At 37.0% G+C, this 17,163-nt stretch overlaps 1 protein-coding gene across 1 annotated transcript; it reads left to right on the plus strand.

Annotated features, from left to right (window-relative positions):
• Positions 1–4,029: 4,029 nt before the first annotated feature.
• On the plus strand, positions 4,030–4,632 carry LOC120292932 (splicing factor YJU2-like). Its single transcript, XM_039311493.1, has 3 exons — positions 4,030–4,218; positions 4,317–4,466; positions 4,555–4,632. Exons 1-3 carry the CDS (start codon positions 4,030–4,032, stop codon positions 4,630–4,632), a joined length of 417 nt encoding a protein of 138 aa, XP_039167427.1.
• Positions 4,633–17,163: the final 12,531 nt, after the last annotated feature.

Consider the following 17,163-nt stretch of genomic DNA (forward strand, 5'->3'; position numbering starts at 1 on the left):
GTTACAGTTTCAGTTTTCCATGCTTTTTTCATTGTGGAGAAAAAGGCTGGGTAATTGACATTGGGTTTGGAATAGAGCTTACCAAAGAGTATACGTTTACATTCCTCCCTTTTTTGCGGAGAGATTTCAGTGGAGACTTCAACAACATCCTCCTCAGACCAAAGGTGACCTAGGCGTTTACATAGTGCCGCCACTCGCATTTCATTTTCTTCTTTACTCTCCATGGATACCAATTTAAGACTGATGGTTTTAATTGGTGATGGGCTTAAGGCCCGTCCGCCCATGCTGGGCCCAAAAGGCTCGGCCCACGGGAATAGGGCCCGTGGATGGGGGAAGGTATAAAAGGGAGGAGAGAGAGAGAGAGAGAGAGATGACACCTTTTGGATAATGAATGTACGTCTTCTTCTCTCCAACGCTCTCTCTCCCTCCAACAAGAACAATACGCTTAAGGCGACGCCGGCTTCCCTTTTTCAAGGCGAATTGACATCATCGGATCAGAATTTCTTCCTCGATCTTCGACATTGGTGTCTAATTTGTGGCTAACAAGGTACACTCGAATCCGTGGTGTGCTTTACGATCGGTGATACGTGTTTTTTCCCGGGTTTCGTCTTCCGCATTGATTTAGGGGTTCGATTTAGTGTCGAATCCGGTTTTCGGGGATCCGTTATTCCCAACAAAGACATTACTAGATCTATAGTTGTGACAAAGAACAAGGCGGATTACTGAAGTGGCTAACCAGGTATGTCTCCTTTTTTCAATACTTAGAACTTCTACCTTTGTGAGATTCATCAGAAAGCTAAAACAGGATGATGTCTTAGAAAAACAAAGAAATATCTACCGATCTGCCAGCACTGAAGCATCGAGAATGCTCATCATCCTCAAAAACAGATCCAGGCATCAACTACTCCTCCACCACAATCAGGACTGGAGACTCAAGGAAAATCAGCCAGAGACGGAAGATCCAAGCTAATCGACTAATATCCAAAGAGACCCAGAGTGATTTCGAAGGAAAAGTTGCGATATCCAACCTATACAAGACTGCAATTGCTAGATCGGTGCAACCCAACTGTTTGATTGGCGGCTCGGAGCTTGACACAGCAACATCATAAGAGAGTTCTATTTTTTTTTTTTTTTTTTTTTGGTTTTTCAGTAGCATTACTAAAAGGAGAAACGCAAGAAAAGGGAAAACAAGGTTATGGAAAAGCGGGTGGATCTTAGGGTTTGGGGAAGGGAAGCGCTACCATGGCGGTTTCACAAAATTATGGTGGTGCCACCATAAAATACAGTTAAGTCTGGATATATATGAAGCCAGTCCAGTGCTCTATCCTCAAGTTTGTCTAGAGTCTAAGTGGAAAAAAAACACAAAGGACCTCAAATTTATACTCATTTGACACATTAATCTCAGATATTTTTTTTGCGACACCAAAATTTTCATATTTGTATCTAAGTGGCATATTTACCTCAAAAATTTAGTGTCATGATTTTTTTTTTTTTTTGGGATAAATGTACCGCTCGGATGATATCACAAAAGGAAAAAAAAACCAAAGTGGCATAAACCCAACCACTTCTTTATTTTTCCGATGCTCATTGTTTAGTTCCGGAGAATCATGCCAGGAAATTACTCATGTTGATAAACCTATTGTATTCTTTTTTCTTTTCTTTTTTTTCTCTTTAAAGAGAAACAAGTGGACGACCAAATGTAAATATAAATAAAATCATTGCGGAATGCCAAAAAAGAAGAAGGTAAAATAGGATGCTTTAGGTTTATGAGGATCTGCAAGCACTGTTTCAGGAATACCCTAATCTATTCATTTACACCAAAGACAATTTCCAAGTGTCCCGCATGAGTAGCACAGTTGATATGGAGCACATCAATTGACATCATTACAGTCCACGATAAATTTGTTGTGTGGCATATGTTTTGGATAGTACCGCGATTATGATGCAGAATTGTCATAGTGGTATCTTGATTTATGATGTTTGTCATATTAGCTCCATCTTGATTCTCGATTAAATATAGGTGGCGACAGTAATTATTCTGGGAATATTGCTCAAGACACAGGTTTACGTGATCTATCTATATGCGACCGTGCTGCTTGAATGACCCCCCTCGTGCGCGCATGGAATGATAGGGTTACTTGTTCCCCAACCTTGCGACATGTTTCCAATGGCTGCGGACAGATGCCGCTTTGGAGCTGGAATGATTGGAAAAGCATTACATCAAAATTCAAAGACTTTGATTAAAATATTCAAAAGTTCAAGGGCCGAAAGTGAATTTTTGATGTGACAAAGGGAGCTCTTAATCTAAAGATCGACAAATGTACGTCCCTAGTACCTTGCATGCCTGTATTCGTCCAATGAAATGTACCAGACGTAATTTGTTTAATTGTGAAGCACCGAGCACATCTATCGGAGGACGATGCCTGTTCTAGATGCGCCAAACCTCTAAAAGGTTATGGGATCCTTTATACGCATGTCTTCAATCTTTACTCATGAATAATTTTACCAGTCATTTTCAATACGCGCACAAGTACATATATTCGAGTTTTGATCAATCTATAAGAATAATTAAATGATTTTTTTTTATAAATATATCACATAAGAAAATTTTGAAGCGGACGAGCATAGAGTATAGTTGATGTAGTCCCCCCAACATTTTAGGCAATTATAAGAAAATATAAAGTTTCCATATCGAAATAGAGCAACTAGCATTTTTGGATGGAGGGAAGCAGAAGAGATGAGGGGGAATGATAACTTAGGAAAATATTTCTTTTATTTGGCTAAATAAAATTAAATGGAAACAAAGGGAATGAGCTCTGTTGGTAATGTATGGGACGGAAATTGCATAATGTGGGATTGGATTAGTATACACCGTCAGTTTTCTCCAAATTATGTAACAAAACTCGGTCTTACCTTGATGATATTTTATCACAAGGTTATACTAATTATATCGCCAACGAGAAAAACTTACGTATAGAAATAGGATCATTCAAAATTACAAGATTTTGTAAAATCTCACTTCTAATTCATTCACTGTATTGAAACTTCCTACTATCTAACGAGAAATCAAACGAAAATTAACTTTATATGTACTAATATGTCATGATAAAATCTTAACTCTGATATATAATTGACGATTGAAATGATACATCATTAATTGACTTATGATAGATGTTAAATAAATTGAAAAGTGAAATACCTTTTTTTCCCCAAGTATAGTCCAACAAGAGTTTTATACGTGTACAATGTGTTATATTCCAAATGAATGAATATCTCTCTATAAATTCAGCAAAAGTGCGAGAGACGAAATCTTCTATTGCAATTCGTGTACATATGCGTAATATACATAAAAACGTGAGCATTGTCTAGTAAAGAAAATGAGAACTAACAATTGCCCTCTGGGCCTATTACATTTTCTCCCAAAGCGAGACTATATGGAAGAAAATGATACGACCAAACATTTTATTTTCAAACTACCTTCTACTTTATCCAAAAATATGAATAAGACGAAGCCCAATTTAATCCATTAATCGTTTAGTTTCTAATAACTTTTTTAGCTTCCATTTCCTTTATTTCCTTCTTCCCTCCTCACTTGAATTGTCCGTGACTTTCCCGCTCTGTAGACCCTAAACGCTCGAAAAGGCCTAAAGCCGAAAAAAAGAAGTAAAAAAAAAATTGTTTTTTGGGATCACAATACAGGGAAATGCTAAAATTGACGCCGGTCCATCACTTTCGTGTTGATTTTTTTTTTTTTTTTTTTTTTTTTTGTATCTAAGTACTTCAAATTATGGTCATCCTTCATGTTATTCTGTTTGTTAGCTCCATTAAATTTTTATTTAATTTTCTCATTCACATTGTCAATGAAATGACCTAAAAATAAAAATGGATCGTCCAAAATAACGCCAAATGACATCAATTTATGTAAAAATATATTAAAATTCGGGTTGTATGACTTCAGAGAGAGGGAGGGATCGATCTTGAAGCGTTGATCGCTCGCGTTCGTCGTCTGAGTTTGGAGGTGGAGAGAAGATGAAGGAGATGTATCCGCCGGAGCTACATTTCGAGTCTTCGTACCTGCCTAGGGTTCGGAGGAGGCCCATGAAACAGCCGGCTAAGGTTCGGATCATGCTGCCGATGAGCATCCGGTGCAACACCTGCGGGAATCACATCTCCCGGGGGACAACGTTCAGTTCCAGGAAGGAGGAAGTCGTCGGCGAGGTCAGTGCTGCACACCTTCGATTCCGTGGTTTTCCAATCTTCCTCCGAGTATCGAGTTTGTGGAGTTGATCGCTTTGTGCTTTTCTTTTTTTTGGCAGACGTACTTGGGGAACCAGAGATTCAGGTTTTACTTCCAATGCACCGAGTGCTCTGCTGAGCTCGCGATCAAAACCCAGCCGCAGGCTCCCGATTGCGTGGTGGAGTCTGGGGCGACGAGGGTACAAGATTCTGCCCTGCCTTCCTTTTTGGTTTGTTGGGTTTCTCACGGTTGGTTGGACTTGGGAAGAATTCATCCTGACTCGTGCGCTTTTCTATTTGGGTTTGGGTTTGCGCCAGGTCGTGGAGGATGAGAAAAGGAGGAGGGAGGCTGATGATGAGATGCGCGATGTTATGAAGCCTTTGCGGAATAGCTAATCAATCAAATGAGCAATGAAACATCTACACTAAACACGATATCAAAACGAAGAATTCACAAACGGAAGCATCAGCTAGTGGGTACCATCTACCTTCCAAGCAATATCCAGAGACGCATGTAACTGCAAATGCTCTGATCGAATAACGTTGTTTCAACGTATAATTATTAGATAAACATCCCAGTGCCACCCAGAACTCATAATTATCACCCTCAAGAAGCAATGCCCCCAGAACTAGAGAAGATGGCTATGGGGAAAATGTTCAAATTACTTGGAAAGAGAAGTGGAGCAATACGATGTATTAAAAATGTAAGAAGAGATTTCACGCAAAAAACAATTTTTTATACCGTGCAAATAGATCAGAAATTCTATGAATATCTTTTGCGTCAGCTAAATTGAGACAATATTTCGATGAAATAAACGAAAAAAAAATAAACAGTCGATCGAGACATTGAGGATGTAAACATGGATAAAACAATATATTCACTTTGATATCATAATTGTGCTGTCATGTTATCACCCAAGTCCAGCATCAGTGGCCCCTCTTGCTTCCACCGTTTCTCCAACACTTCCACTTATGCTCCTCATAAAAATCTATCTGATTGGAGAAGGACATTAGGAACAGAGGGCGAAGATTCTTAACTTTCACCATTCTCTACAATCAGAATACCCAAATTATCAACAATATCTCTCCTAGAGATAGGACGTTCCACCTGGCTGAACATTGTTTGTCCAATAAGTTGTAGAAAAACACTCGGATCCGAACATAAAATTTGGTGGTCAATGTGCAAACATCCAGTTAAAACTTTGAGTTAGGCAAACGTATCTAGACATGAATTAGATAATTCCAGTGTTGGTCATGTGATTTTCATTTCATGACTCAAATTTTCAAAGTAAACAGTCTTACAAGCGTTCATGTACAAGTATATAAGTACAATCCATCATCTGTGTATTGCAATTTGCATGCAGAAGCAGATATATTGAATTCCCTAGACCTTTCTAAAGGAACCTAGCATCATGTGCGGTTGTGTTTTCTTGAATTTTCAAGGGTAACTACCGGAACGAAACAATGTAATTGAACGAAATGCCTATAACAAGTCTATCACTTGTTGAAACGTGCACAATGAGAAATATTTTTGAAAATATTATGGTTTAAGAAAAAAATCCAACAAAGCCTTCTTTTAAATGAAAAAAGATGTACAACCTTTTCAAGTAATGTAATGAAATTTGAGTTGATATCAAATTCCCTAAGTTGGCATACTCCTCAGGATAATTTGCAATCTTTCTCAGTAGGTTGATATCATCCATTCTGACTTTGGATCCATTAATAACTATGAGATTAACTATTCTAAAAACTTAAGTTGTTAGATGATGGCTTGATTTATTATTTAAATATTCTAACATTCCTCCTCATGTTTAGTCTAATCTTTTGCTTAGTGCTAAACGTGTAAATTTAATCGGAGAGGCAAACGGGGCCTAGTAAAATTTGAACTTGGAGCCTTCAGTTGTGATATTATGTAAGATTTTGATGGGACCACAGTCGATTTTCTAAAAGTTTAAGCTGTTAAATGAATATATGGTTTATTATTTAAATATTCTCACAATAACTCATCATAGTGGTTTTTTGTTATTGTTTGAGTCAATTTGAGATAGCATGAAATACTCAAAAGTTAAATTTGGAAATGTAAATAGATATATCCAATGTTCTCACATGTCTCTCATCTTTAAAATTATAAGAAAATATAGGCAAAAATAATGTAATTGTGGAAAATCTCAATGTGACGGGAGACGCGAGTTGAGAGAATAATCTATTTTGGCTTGCAAGAGGGAGAAGATGGAAAGGACGGAAAGGACGTGGTTTATGAACATGGCTAGGTTGAGATATTTTGGCTTCCAAGATGGTGAACAACACCAAAAGCCTTCTTGGATTGTTGGAGGACGGGATTTGTGTCTTCAAGGTTTCGGTTAAAAGAGAATACAAGTGAGTCAATTTCTTCAAAATTCGACCAAAAAAAAAAAAAAAAAATTTTCTTCAAAAAAAAATAAAAAAATTGAGTGTGTTGCCTCTCGATGTATGGAAGATAATCAACCAAGTTAGGCTTATTCCATTCAATGGTTGTCAATCAACAAGTAACACTTGAACTTATGTTAATGCTGAAAGTGCTAGTATGAATACCTAGATGGGGTGAATAGGTGTTTAAAATAAACATTGACAAATAAATGCAGAAATACAATAAAGAAGTTCAGGGAAGAGAATAAGAACACGGAAGTTATAGTGACTCGGCTTAGATCAAGCCTACGCCCATTCTCTCACGCTAACAACCTTTTGGCTGGATTTCACTATGCAATCAATAAGAGATTACAACTTTAAGTGCAAACACTTAGTAAATTCTACGCGATCACAAACGTTTCAGCTCATGATCACAAACGTTTAAGCTCACCAAATACATGTGTATGATTGAAGGTCGCTCAGACTTTGGAATTATAAATTCTACGCTCCGACTCTTACTTGTTCATCGGTCCTTGATCTTCTTAAATACTCCTCCACTTCCAAACTAGCCGTTGGATAGTATCTTAGAGGACCGCCTTCCAATTTACATATTGGATAGATCTGTATCTAGAAGATTTGGTAGCCGTTGAGTGATAAAAGTAGAATCCTAAATTGATTCCCATCGCCCATACAAACAGAATCTTGGTTTCCATAAATAGAGTTTCTTCGTATAGAAATTTCTTGTCTTCGAGATCCAATTGTCAATCAGTTAGATTTGTTTTTTGGACTAGTCAATCAATTAGATTGAGTCAATCAAATCAATTTTAATGTGGAATCCAAACCAGATCACTAGCTGTTATACATTTAGGGCATGTGTTACAATCTGTCTCGTTCTGGATGTAAAGTCTGAGAATAATAGACTTTACAATCTGAGTCTAAGTGCAATAGACTTTACAAACTGAGTTTGAGTGCGATAGACTTTACAATATGAGTCTGAACATATTTTACTTCTGAACAAATTTAGTTTTAAGGTCTGGACACGGTCTAAATAAGTTCAGCTTTAGCATAGAGTCCGTCTTCTGGTTCTTCCAAGCATAGACTTTGTCAATATCCTTTACATGTTCTATCATCAGCATAGTCTATTACTCAACCATTAAACACGTTAGTAGCCTTTGATTTATTTTGTCATATTCAAAACATCATAAGAGATTTTCCTAACAAATGCTAATGTATCGATGATAACTGATAAAATAGATAAAGTAAAGTTCGATAACGATTCGATGATCTGATTATGAGGTGCCAAACTTAGCTGCCACATTTAATATCTGTATTATGTCTCGTACCATGAAATTTGAGTTTGTGATCATGATGGGAACTTAAGTTCCCTCGTTCAACTTGTACCACCTGAATTTCTTCTAAAGAATAAAATAATTTACCATTGGCTTTTCTCTCTCTTTTTTTTTTTTTTTTTTTTTGGCCCAATCTTTTGTTAACTTCTAAGTATAAACATTGGAATGAACAAGTAAATTAAAATCTTGAATTGAGTTTCTAGTTGCATACACATTCAGTTTTGCTTTAGCTATTTTGGAGGGAAAAATGAATAGTTTCTTCGGGCCAAGTTCAAGAAAGAATAGAAAAAGTAAAACTTTGTATTGAATGAAGATAGGAAGCTAACAATTCATATATCACTAATTTGCCTAGAAAAAAGGGTCTAAAAATGCTAACAAGTCAATTCGACTATTTAAGGTAAAAATGGTATGTTTTAGTTAAAAATGGCGTGGAAACGATGGCAGGCTTTAAGATATGGTAAAAGAGGTGATTCACACTTTTGACCGTCAAGCAAATTAAAACATCCAATCAAATTATGTAAGCGCTAGTAAATAACAATGTACCATCTGTCTCAAAATTCCAAGATTGCATAAATGTTTGAGTAAATGAACCTGACACACCGCACTGATATATTTCTAAAACTTAGGGGTATAGAATTTGGTCCACACACTATAAATGAATATATAATTGTTCAAGGTATTTGTAGATAAAATATATAACTTAGAAAAGTAGTACAAAAAATGACTGATGAGACTAGAACCCGGAATTGTTACTTGAGATTCATGAGTACTGAAGTGAGTGAACTTTCTTAAGCACTAGATAAAGGTCTATTTGATTACTAAGGAAATCAATTTTTGTAAGTCATTTGCCTATCTTTATTTTTTAATAACGAGTAAGGATTTATCATATATCTTTGTGAAATGCAGTACTGTAGAAGGTTGTTACCCCTGTCCACGAATCGATGGGAGCAAGAGAGTGGAAAGATCTGGGATGCCGTAGTGGGGCCCGGGGGAGGAGGCAAATAGTTTTGCATAAGTCAAATAATTGGAGGAAATGCTTTGAGATCAATGTCCTTCGTTGGCCCATTCCTAAGACTTGAAGAGTTAAAAGGAGTTTTGAAATAAACAATCATTTAGGAATATATTAGAGCTCTGATCACGTAATTAAAATTTTCGTGCATTCAACATGCGAACTACAGGGTTTATAGATGGATTTCTTTTAATGTATTTGCCATTTTAGCTCCTTTTGTTTTTTTAAATTTTTCCATGGCAAGATCAAAGTGATGTTGAGTGGTGATGATCCAATCATTAGTTAGAAGGAGAGATAAAATACAAAAATACAAAACACAGACGGAAATGATAGTTGGTTGAGAAGAATGATACTGATGGATTAAAACATTAAACAATCAATATAGGCCAAGAAGGTCATGTGGCTGTGTGCATGAATTGTGTGTGCTCGACATCCATGCGAGACCATGGACTTACTCAATGTAAGCATAAACAAATAAAACACAAGTATAACAATACAAAGCCAACACAAGCAAACGATGACATGACCCTAAAATTGATACACGTAACACATCACCGTATCGAAGAGTTAAAGTTTACTTACTACTTTTTGGACCTAGCTCCAAGATGCTTCTTTGGTAGTCGGTCGGGTCTAGGGTGGTTTGGAGGAGAAGGGTGTGAAAGAGAGGAGAGGAAGTGAGGGGAAAGGAGAGAAAGGCCAAGCCTTAAAATGTGAGAATGACTCCTCCTATTTATAGGCTTCTTCCTCTTAGACTTTTATTACAAGCTCATGATTAAACCTAAGAGGCAAGTTGACCTAGCTATCCTCTTGAGTTGGCGCCTAAGTCCCTTGCTATTCACTTGTGATTGGTTCACATATTGACTTGTTCTCCAAGACTCATTTTAGGTTCGTTATTACCTATAATGCCTAAGGAGACACATAAACATTTTGATGCATCATGTCCTCTTCTAATTGGCTAGTCCTTGACTTGTTCACCGAGGCTATAATCTAGGGCTATCATACCTTAAGATTTACCTAAGATTCTAAAGGACACCTAGGCTGATGATTTATCATGTTCATTAATGAACTAATGTCCAAAATTTTTAAATGAGGCCTAGATATTTTTGCCGAGCTACTTAAGAAGCAAGTTTTCTCCTTCTCTCTTAATGTGGCCATGTGGCACTTAAATGGATAAAGATGGACTAAGTCAAAAAGTCATGAAAGATTTTAGAACTCCAATCAAATCTTGACATTTGTCCAGCGACTTGTCCCCACATTAATTAATTTGTGTCCAAAAATTCATTCAAGGCATTGATAAAACTAATATAGGGTGCCACCTCATTGGAGGAGTTGTTCATATTTGTACACAATCGAAGGTTCCATGAAAACCGAGGTCCATGCCAAAATTTACTAAACTTTAATCAAATGAGTGTGACTAAGTCTGTAGCCTTCTTAAACTTGTCAATGACCATTTTCAATTAGCATTGGTTCATTGGATGTCTTAAAATAAACTTCGTCGTTGGTTTTTATTATTTGCCCTAGCCGGGTCTCGATCGGGTGGACTGGGTCCATGGCCGAATATGCCATGTCTTGGGCTATCGAAGGTTTATGTCATTGATTCTCATGATCGATCCTCAAACCTTATTATCATGGCTTGGAATTCGAGGATGTTACATCAACAATTCATCCATTGTAATTATCTTGATTATAGCTAAGCAATGCATAACCACAATTACCTTAATCATTGAGAGTAGTTAAATTACTTGACAATTCCACTAGTGGAATTAAAGATAAGTGAGGTTTTGCATTTACCAAAGAAGCTTGTCTGAACCCACTATTAGCATCTTTTCATGCCTCAAGTTTTTCCCCCATTCTGGGTACCCATGTAACTTAAAGCAAGTTTCATGAGTATGATTCATGTTTCCATAGTGCATAAAGCCTCCTTCCAATTGTGCATTGTCCTTTAATGTTGTTTTCACCTTTCCACCTCCGAGAGAGGAAGAACCATTTTAAAAATCTAGAGCATCAATGGTCATTGAGGTTCCATCTTGACTCCTTTGGAGGCCATGGAATTGGCATGTGTAAATTTTGTGCTTGCTATCATAATTACTTGTCTTACATCCTCCCTTCAGACATGAGCACAGACTTGTTCAACCATATGGAATTGTTGAATTTGAAGCACATCAGCCCATATGTTTTTTGGACGATCATCCAACCCATCAAGAAAAATAGACTCTATCTTCCTATATAACTTTGTAGACTCGATATGCACTCATAACTATATTTATAGCCATATAAAGATGTATATCATTAGGAGAGAATAATCTTGCAAAATTTTGAGATTTTTCCAATATCACACAAAAGTATTTTGTTAAATAAGATTGGCATCCAATAATACATTTGCAATTGTAGTTCCAAACAAATATAAAAGGTAGTCGACTTGGAATTGGGCGTTGGATATGCTGTTTTTGACTATCAATCAATCAAGGGAAAATGTAAAAAGCAATTGGCTTGTTGTGAGAGTTATAATTGCAGCACATATGATAATACTAATTTTCATCATCTATCATGCTTGACTTACATGGTTTTTATGTGCCAACAGATGATTAGAGATTGTTCTATGGTTAGATAGGATGGTGTAACTATTATTGATACCTAGATTTCGGCAACCCATTAGAAAACTAGGAATTGACTCAGCTCTATCAAAAAGAATTTTTATTAGATTACGTAGCACGTGGGCATTAGGATAATTTTCACCAATATTTCTAAATTTTACTAATTTATTAATAAGAAAATAATAAAAGAATAACAAAATAACAAAATAAAAATTAACAAAATTAATTAATTTAAAAAGAGCCGAGGCCGGGCCCGGGTTGGGCCAACCCGCCTACTCCCTTCTCGTCTCCTTCCTTCCAGCTTGGGCCGGGCTCATTCTCCTTATTTCTTCCCGGCCCGCCCCCTCCTTCCTCCCCTCCTGCTATTCACGCGCGCGGCCCAGGGACATCACGTTCAAAGGACCGGGGAAAGCGACCGCCGGTTGAAAGGGAAGAACGGACGGAAAAGTGACGAGTCAAGCCGTAAATTTGGGAGGAGCTCAATGCCATAGATCTGTCCGGAGCGAGAGGACGGACGGGCGGCGAGTAGAGAGCAAGAGGAGGACCGTCGGTGTAGGCCAAGGACTGGCCAGCGAGAGATGGGAGGGAGAAGGGCCTCCGCCTCGGAACGTTTAGCAAGCCAAAGCGGGAGGAGTACTATAAAAGAGGAAGAGGGAGAGAGAGAGAGAGAGAGAGAGCTGGACGCACAACCAAGAGAAAAACGAGGAGGGCGAGAGAAGAAGAAAAAAGGGTCGTTCCCGGCTGAGCGTTGTCCAGCCGCCCTCGTCGCAAACCGACGCCCCTAGTCGACACCACCGAGCTCGCGGCTTTCCCTTCTTCATGGTGTTCGGTTTCGCGAGTGGATCTGTCGGTTTGATCCGCCATCTTCTGAGGATCCCAGCTTGGTAGCACAGGGACAGCCGGCTATAGCTCGATTCGTGTTGAGGCCATTGTCGCCAAGCTAGGTAGGGATCCCGCGGTTAAATGCTCGTTCCCTCGAACCCTTTTTGCTTCGCCCTATTTCGGTTGAAGGAGAGGCTACGACCTGGCTTCTCTGGTTCATGCGTGTTTTACTTCTATCCTGTTGGTGTCGAGCATTTCTTGGTGATTTTCTTTGAGTTTAGATCTAAGAAGGGTCGATGTCTTCTTCTCAATCTGTGCCCACCACGTGTTCGAGGGAATGCCCGAACCAAAACCGGTCGTTTTATTAGTCTCGCATTCCGAATTGTTCCAAGGATCCGTAGATGTGTTTTGTCCTGTACAACATTTTTTTTTATTGATGGCCGAATACATTTCTTTAGCCAGGTTTCATCTCTACAGAATCTAAAAAGCCCCGGCTTTTCGACGTGATTTTGTCTCATGCTCAGACATTTCTTGAGCCTTGATTTGTTGAAGTCCTCATGCGGTCATCTTGCATTTTGGTGTGCTCTGTCTGGGTTTGGCTTGGGGTTGTAAAAGTAGGGAGGAGATGTTGAAGGGCTTAGAGAAATAGAGAAGAAAATGAAAAAAGAGGAAGTGGGCTTGAGCTTAGTATTGGTAAATCTGGGTTGGGCTAAGGTTAATTGAATTTGGACTCGGTTTAGGTCATGAACAGATTGGGCTTGAATCATTGAGCCCACTTATTTTAGTCCAGTTGGTATCACTAGCCCAAGTCTGCGGGGCCAGTCGAGATCCACATTCGGACTGGGCCCAATCCGAGTCCCTATTTTCCAGAGTAAAAATTAATTTACCAAAAAAATTTTAAAAAATTCCAAAAAAAATTATTCTTTTTAATGTTAGGAGAAAGCTTAAAAATTAGTTTTTGAATAATTTTTTTTTTTTAAATTTGTGAAAGTGCTCAAAAATTTTTATGCTCAAAATTGAATAAGCCCTCAAAACTTTACAATAGGGATTGAATATTTATGGTAACAAATGTTGGCTTGTTGATTGCACATTTCTATCGTTCTGATTGTGCCCTTTTGATGCATGAATTGTTGTTTTCTTAGCCTAGTTAGGAATTGAATCTCAAAACTCACGATTGCTATAAAATGTAGGGCACTAGTTGATTAATTAGTGTAATCAAGTTTTCGACCCTAGATTTTTTTGCACATAGCAGTAAAATAATTTTTCCATTATTTTAGGTGAGTATCTAATCGACCCACCACAAGGCGATTAATGGCTCTTAGATAAAAATAATTTTGTATGTTAGTTGTGAATTGGTACGAGCTTAGAGAGCCTAAATTAAGTCTAGACTTAATAATTTATTAGCCAAATCTTAGGTGGCTCACCCAAGATTAGGTTGTGACAATATTGGATTGGAACTTTTGCCCAATGTCCAATTAAATCTGTAATGTTTTTTTGGACTAGACCTTAAAGTTTTTTTTTTTTATTTATTTGTATTGGCCCATCTATTTAAAATATTGACGAAAGCGTTGTAACATGGTATTAAGCTGTAGTTAATTGCCATTCTAGCCCCACAAGTGCTATCTGGCTGTCAAATGCCTTAAACAATATGAAAAACAAATCTATTTTTTAGAAAAATTCAAAGATGCATTACTCAAAGGTAAACTACAAGAAAAACTATCAGAAAAAAGTATCCAACTAAAACACACTTAGGATGTCTTTGCGTTCGACTAGAATTTTAGCCTTAGCACGGGATCGACAAAATCTGGTGAATACTTTAATATTTCTCTCTCCCATAATTTCATAATTTTTTTTTTTTTTTTATAAATTTTTCAATCTCTTGTTGAGCGATGCTTTCTTGAAATACTTCATAGAAAACAAATGCCAAGCTCAAATTACTCTTTAAAACGAATTAAAAGTACATATTTTTATCTTTTAGTCAATTTTGTTCATGACTATTCGGTAGAACATAATTGCGACGGGTTTTTTACACCGTCATTTTGAGATATTACTTAAAATCATGGTCAATTACAAAAAAATAAATTTTCTATGCCTTTTTTTTGCTTGAACAATTGTCTAAGCCTTTAATTTGTAAAATTTAGGCAGAAATGAAAAAATGTTCCATTGACGATAAAAGAGATTAGGTATTCCTTGCTAGTTAGTGTCTTTCATCATGATTTTTAACTATCAAACTTATAACACAATACAAGTTCTTTCATCTTAAATGGCAGATTGTATGTCTTGCTGTTAATGTTGTAAAAATCATTTCTTTATCTTTCTAAAAAAAAAAAAAAAAAAAAAAAAGAATCCGCTCTACGATAAAGTTATTATCAAGTAAATTCCCTTTCTCGATCTTATGATCCTCTCACAGGTTTGGATAAGATCTTTTTGTTCTTATTGAATAACTAAGATATTGTAGATCTAAGAGTCCAATAGGTTTCACTATCACCCTTTATCATATTTATGAGTAATCTTATCACGGTTGGAATATGTGGCATTTTTTTAGTTTTGAATTTGTTTGTCCTTCCCCCTCTCACTCCAAATTTAACATCCAACCTTAAATTAGATTATATGAACTATAAATTAAGGGAAAGTAAAGTAAATTGAGAATTCATTTTTTTGCCGTCATGTCAAATTATGAAAAGATTAAAAAAAAAGTGAAGGTAAATATTTTTCTAGCCTATTTTTGTCTTTTTAGCTGACGATTATTATCTTTTTTTGGAAATGAACATTATATTAAGAATTATTGCAATATAATTAGGGAAAAGCAAAGACTGAAAGTGAATGGGGATTTTACTTGCAATAAGAGTGAATTGGGATAAGATTACGAAAGAAAAATATATATATATAAAGGAGTGAGTAGATTTTGTCTTGACCTATTATTATTAATATATGAAGGGAAAAATGAAAAAAAGATAAGATAAAGGAAAGAGATTATTATAATGCCAAAATGGCCATAAGATAAGTCTACTACAATGCATAGCTTCACATATAGTATATTAAATTCTCACACTTAAACTAGCCCAAATGCTTGCACAAACATAAGACCATAGCAAATGGCAACATAACACATGTTCAAAGCACACAATCAACCCTATAAGTCCTTATGGGCAATTACTATATGTTACTATAGGAATAAAGGATCAAATGCGGGAACATACTTAATCTAATCCCAAACAGGAAATACAATCGTCAGTCACGAAATCTCAGGGGGACAGATTGTTCCAGCCACTTTGAATTTGGGCTCTTCAATGTTTTCTCGTAAGCTGTCAAGCTCTGGTTAATTGGGGGAGTTCTTTGAGCTACTTCACTCATTGTTGGCCTCTTTCTCTACCGCTTTGGTCCAAGCATTTCACCTTGCAATCTTAGCAACCATTTATTTGAGATAGCTAGTACGAGTACCTAGAGGGGGGTGAATAGGTATACAAAAAAAATTTCTCGATGTTTGCACGATATTTAAACAATTAGAGACTTTGCTTGAGTTGAAAATTCAATCGCAAGACTGAGTAAGGGAAAGAGAGAATTGAACACTCGGTTTATAGTGGTTCGGCTTGATTCAAGCCTACGTCCACTCTTACGCAGCGACGACAGCCGATTGGCTGGATTCCACTATGATCAAAGAGATGTTACGGTGTTGATCTTCCTTGATTTCTAGGTGTAGATGATCTACCACACTTGCTCAAGCGTCACCAAGTATAAACACTCTCAGTATACAATTTCGCTCAGTCTCAACTAACAATCAAAGGATCTTCAGACTCTGGAATTTTTCTATCGATCACACACTTAAAACAACTAGAACGTCTTCCTTTTATACTCCTTCATGCCATCATAGCCGTTGGCACTTACCAAAGGAATTCCTCCAATCTACCCGTTGGACGGAATCAATCAAGAAGATCATCCGAGCTATATAAGGAATCGATGATAGCCCATCAATCTGTTCGCCCATACAATCGGGATCTCGGTTTCCAAGAATAGAATAATCCAAGATTATTTCGTCGACCATCGGATCTTCAATCGTTCTTAGATAAGATATAAAGAATCCGAAATGATTATCCAACCAAAGAATCTATCCCGAGAGGATAGGATCAAATCCTCAATCATAAACCTCGACTTTGGATTTCCTTCAACCTTTGGATTAGAAAGGCGTCGGTGAGAATAACTTTGAGTCTTGAGTCTTGAGTCTTGAGTCTTGAGTCTTGAGATAACGAGTCTTGAGACTATAAAATCTTGAGACTTTAACTATCGATATCCAGACTTAGGCGATAGAAATGTTTTGTCGGCTTCAAAATATTCGGAAAGATTTCTCCAACAATCTCCCCCTTTTTGATGGTGACAAAACTTTCTTGAAGATTTGAACAACTTTGACCTGCAAAAACATTTCTCAAGCAATATGGCTAACTCATAAAGATTAATAAACAACCAGACTCTGCATCCTGACAAATTGGTTAGTCTTTCATGAGTAATACCATGTAACAATACTTGATATAAATGCAACCAGTCAAGCATCAAAATCCACAACCAATTCAGTCTAACACTCAAGTTCAAGTTCTCAAGTCATACTCAAAAATAAACATAACCACAAAAAGTCAAATAAATAATGTTTGTTCAAATTGGTTCTCCCCCTTTTTGTCATCATTAAAAAGAGGGTGAGAAAGGAGTCATGTACGCTTGGGAATGCGCACGATCTGGAAATCCCCAATGGGTGGACTACTCCTTCGAGCTTCTTCGG

The sequence above is a fragment of the Eucalyptus grandis genome, chromosome 4, assembly GCF_016545825.1.
Source record: "Eucalyptus grandis isolate ANBG69807.140 chromosome 4, ASM1654582v1, whole genome shotgun sequence".
NCBI lineage: Eukaryota > Viridiplantae > Streptophyta > Magnoliopsida > Myrtales > Myrtaceae > Eucalyptus > Eucalyptus grandis.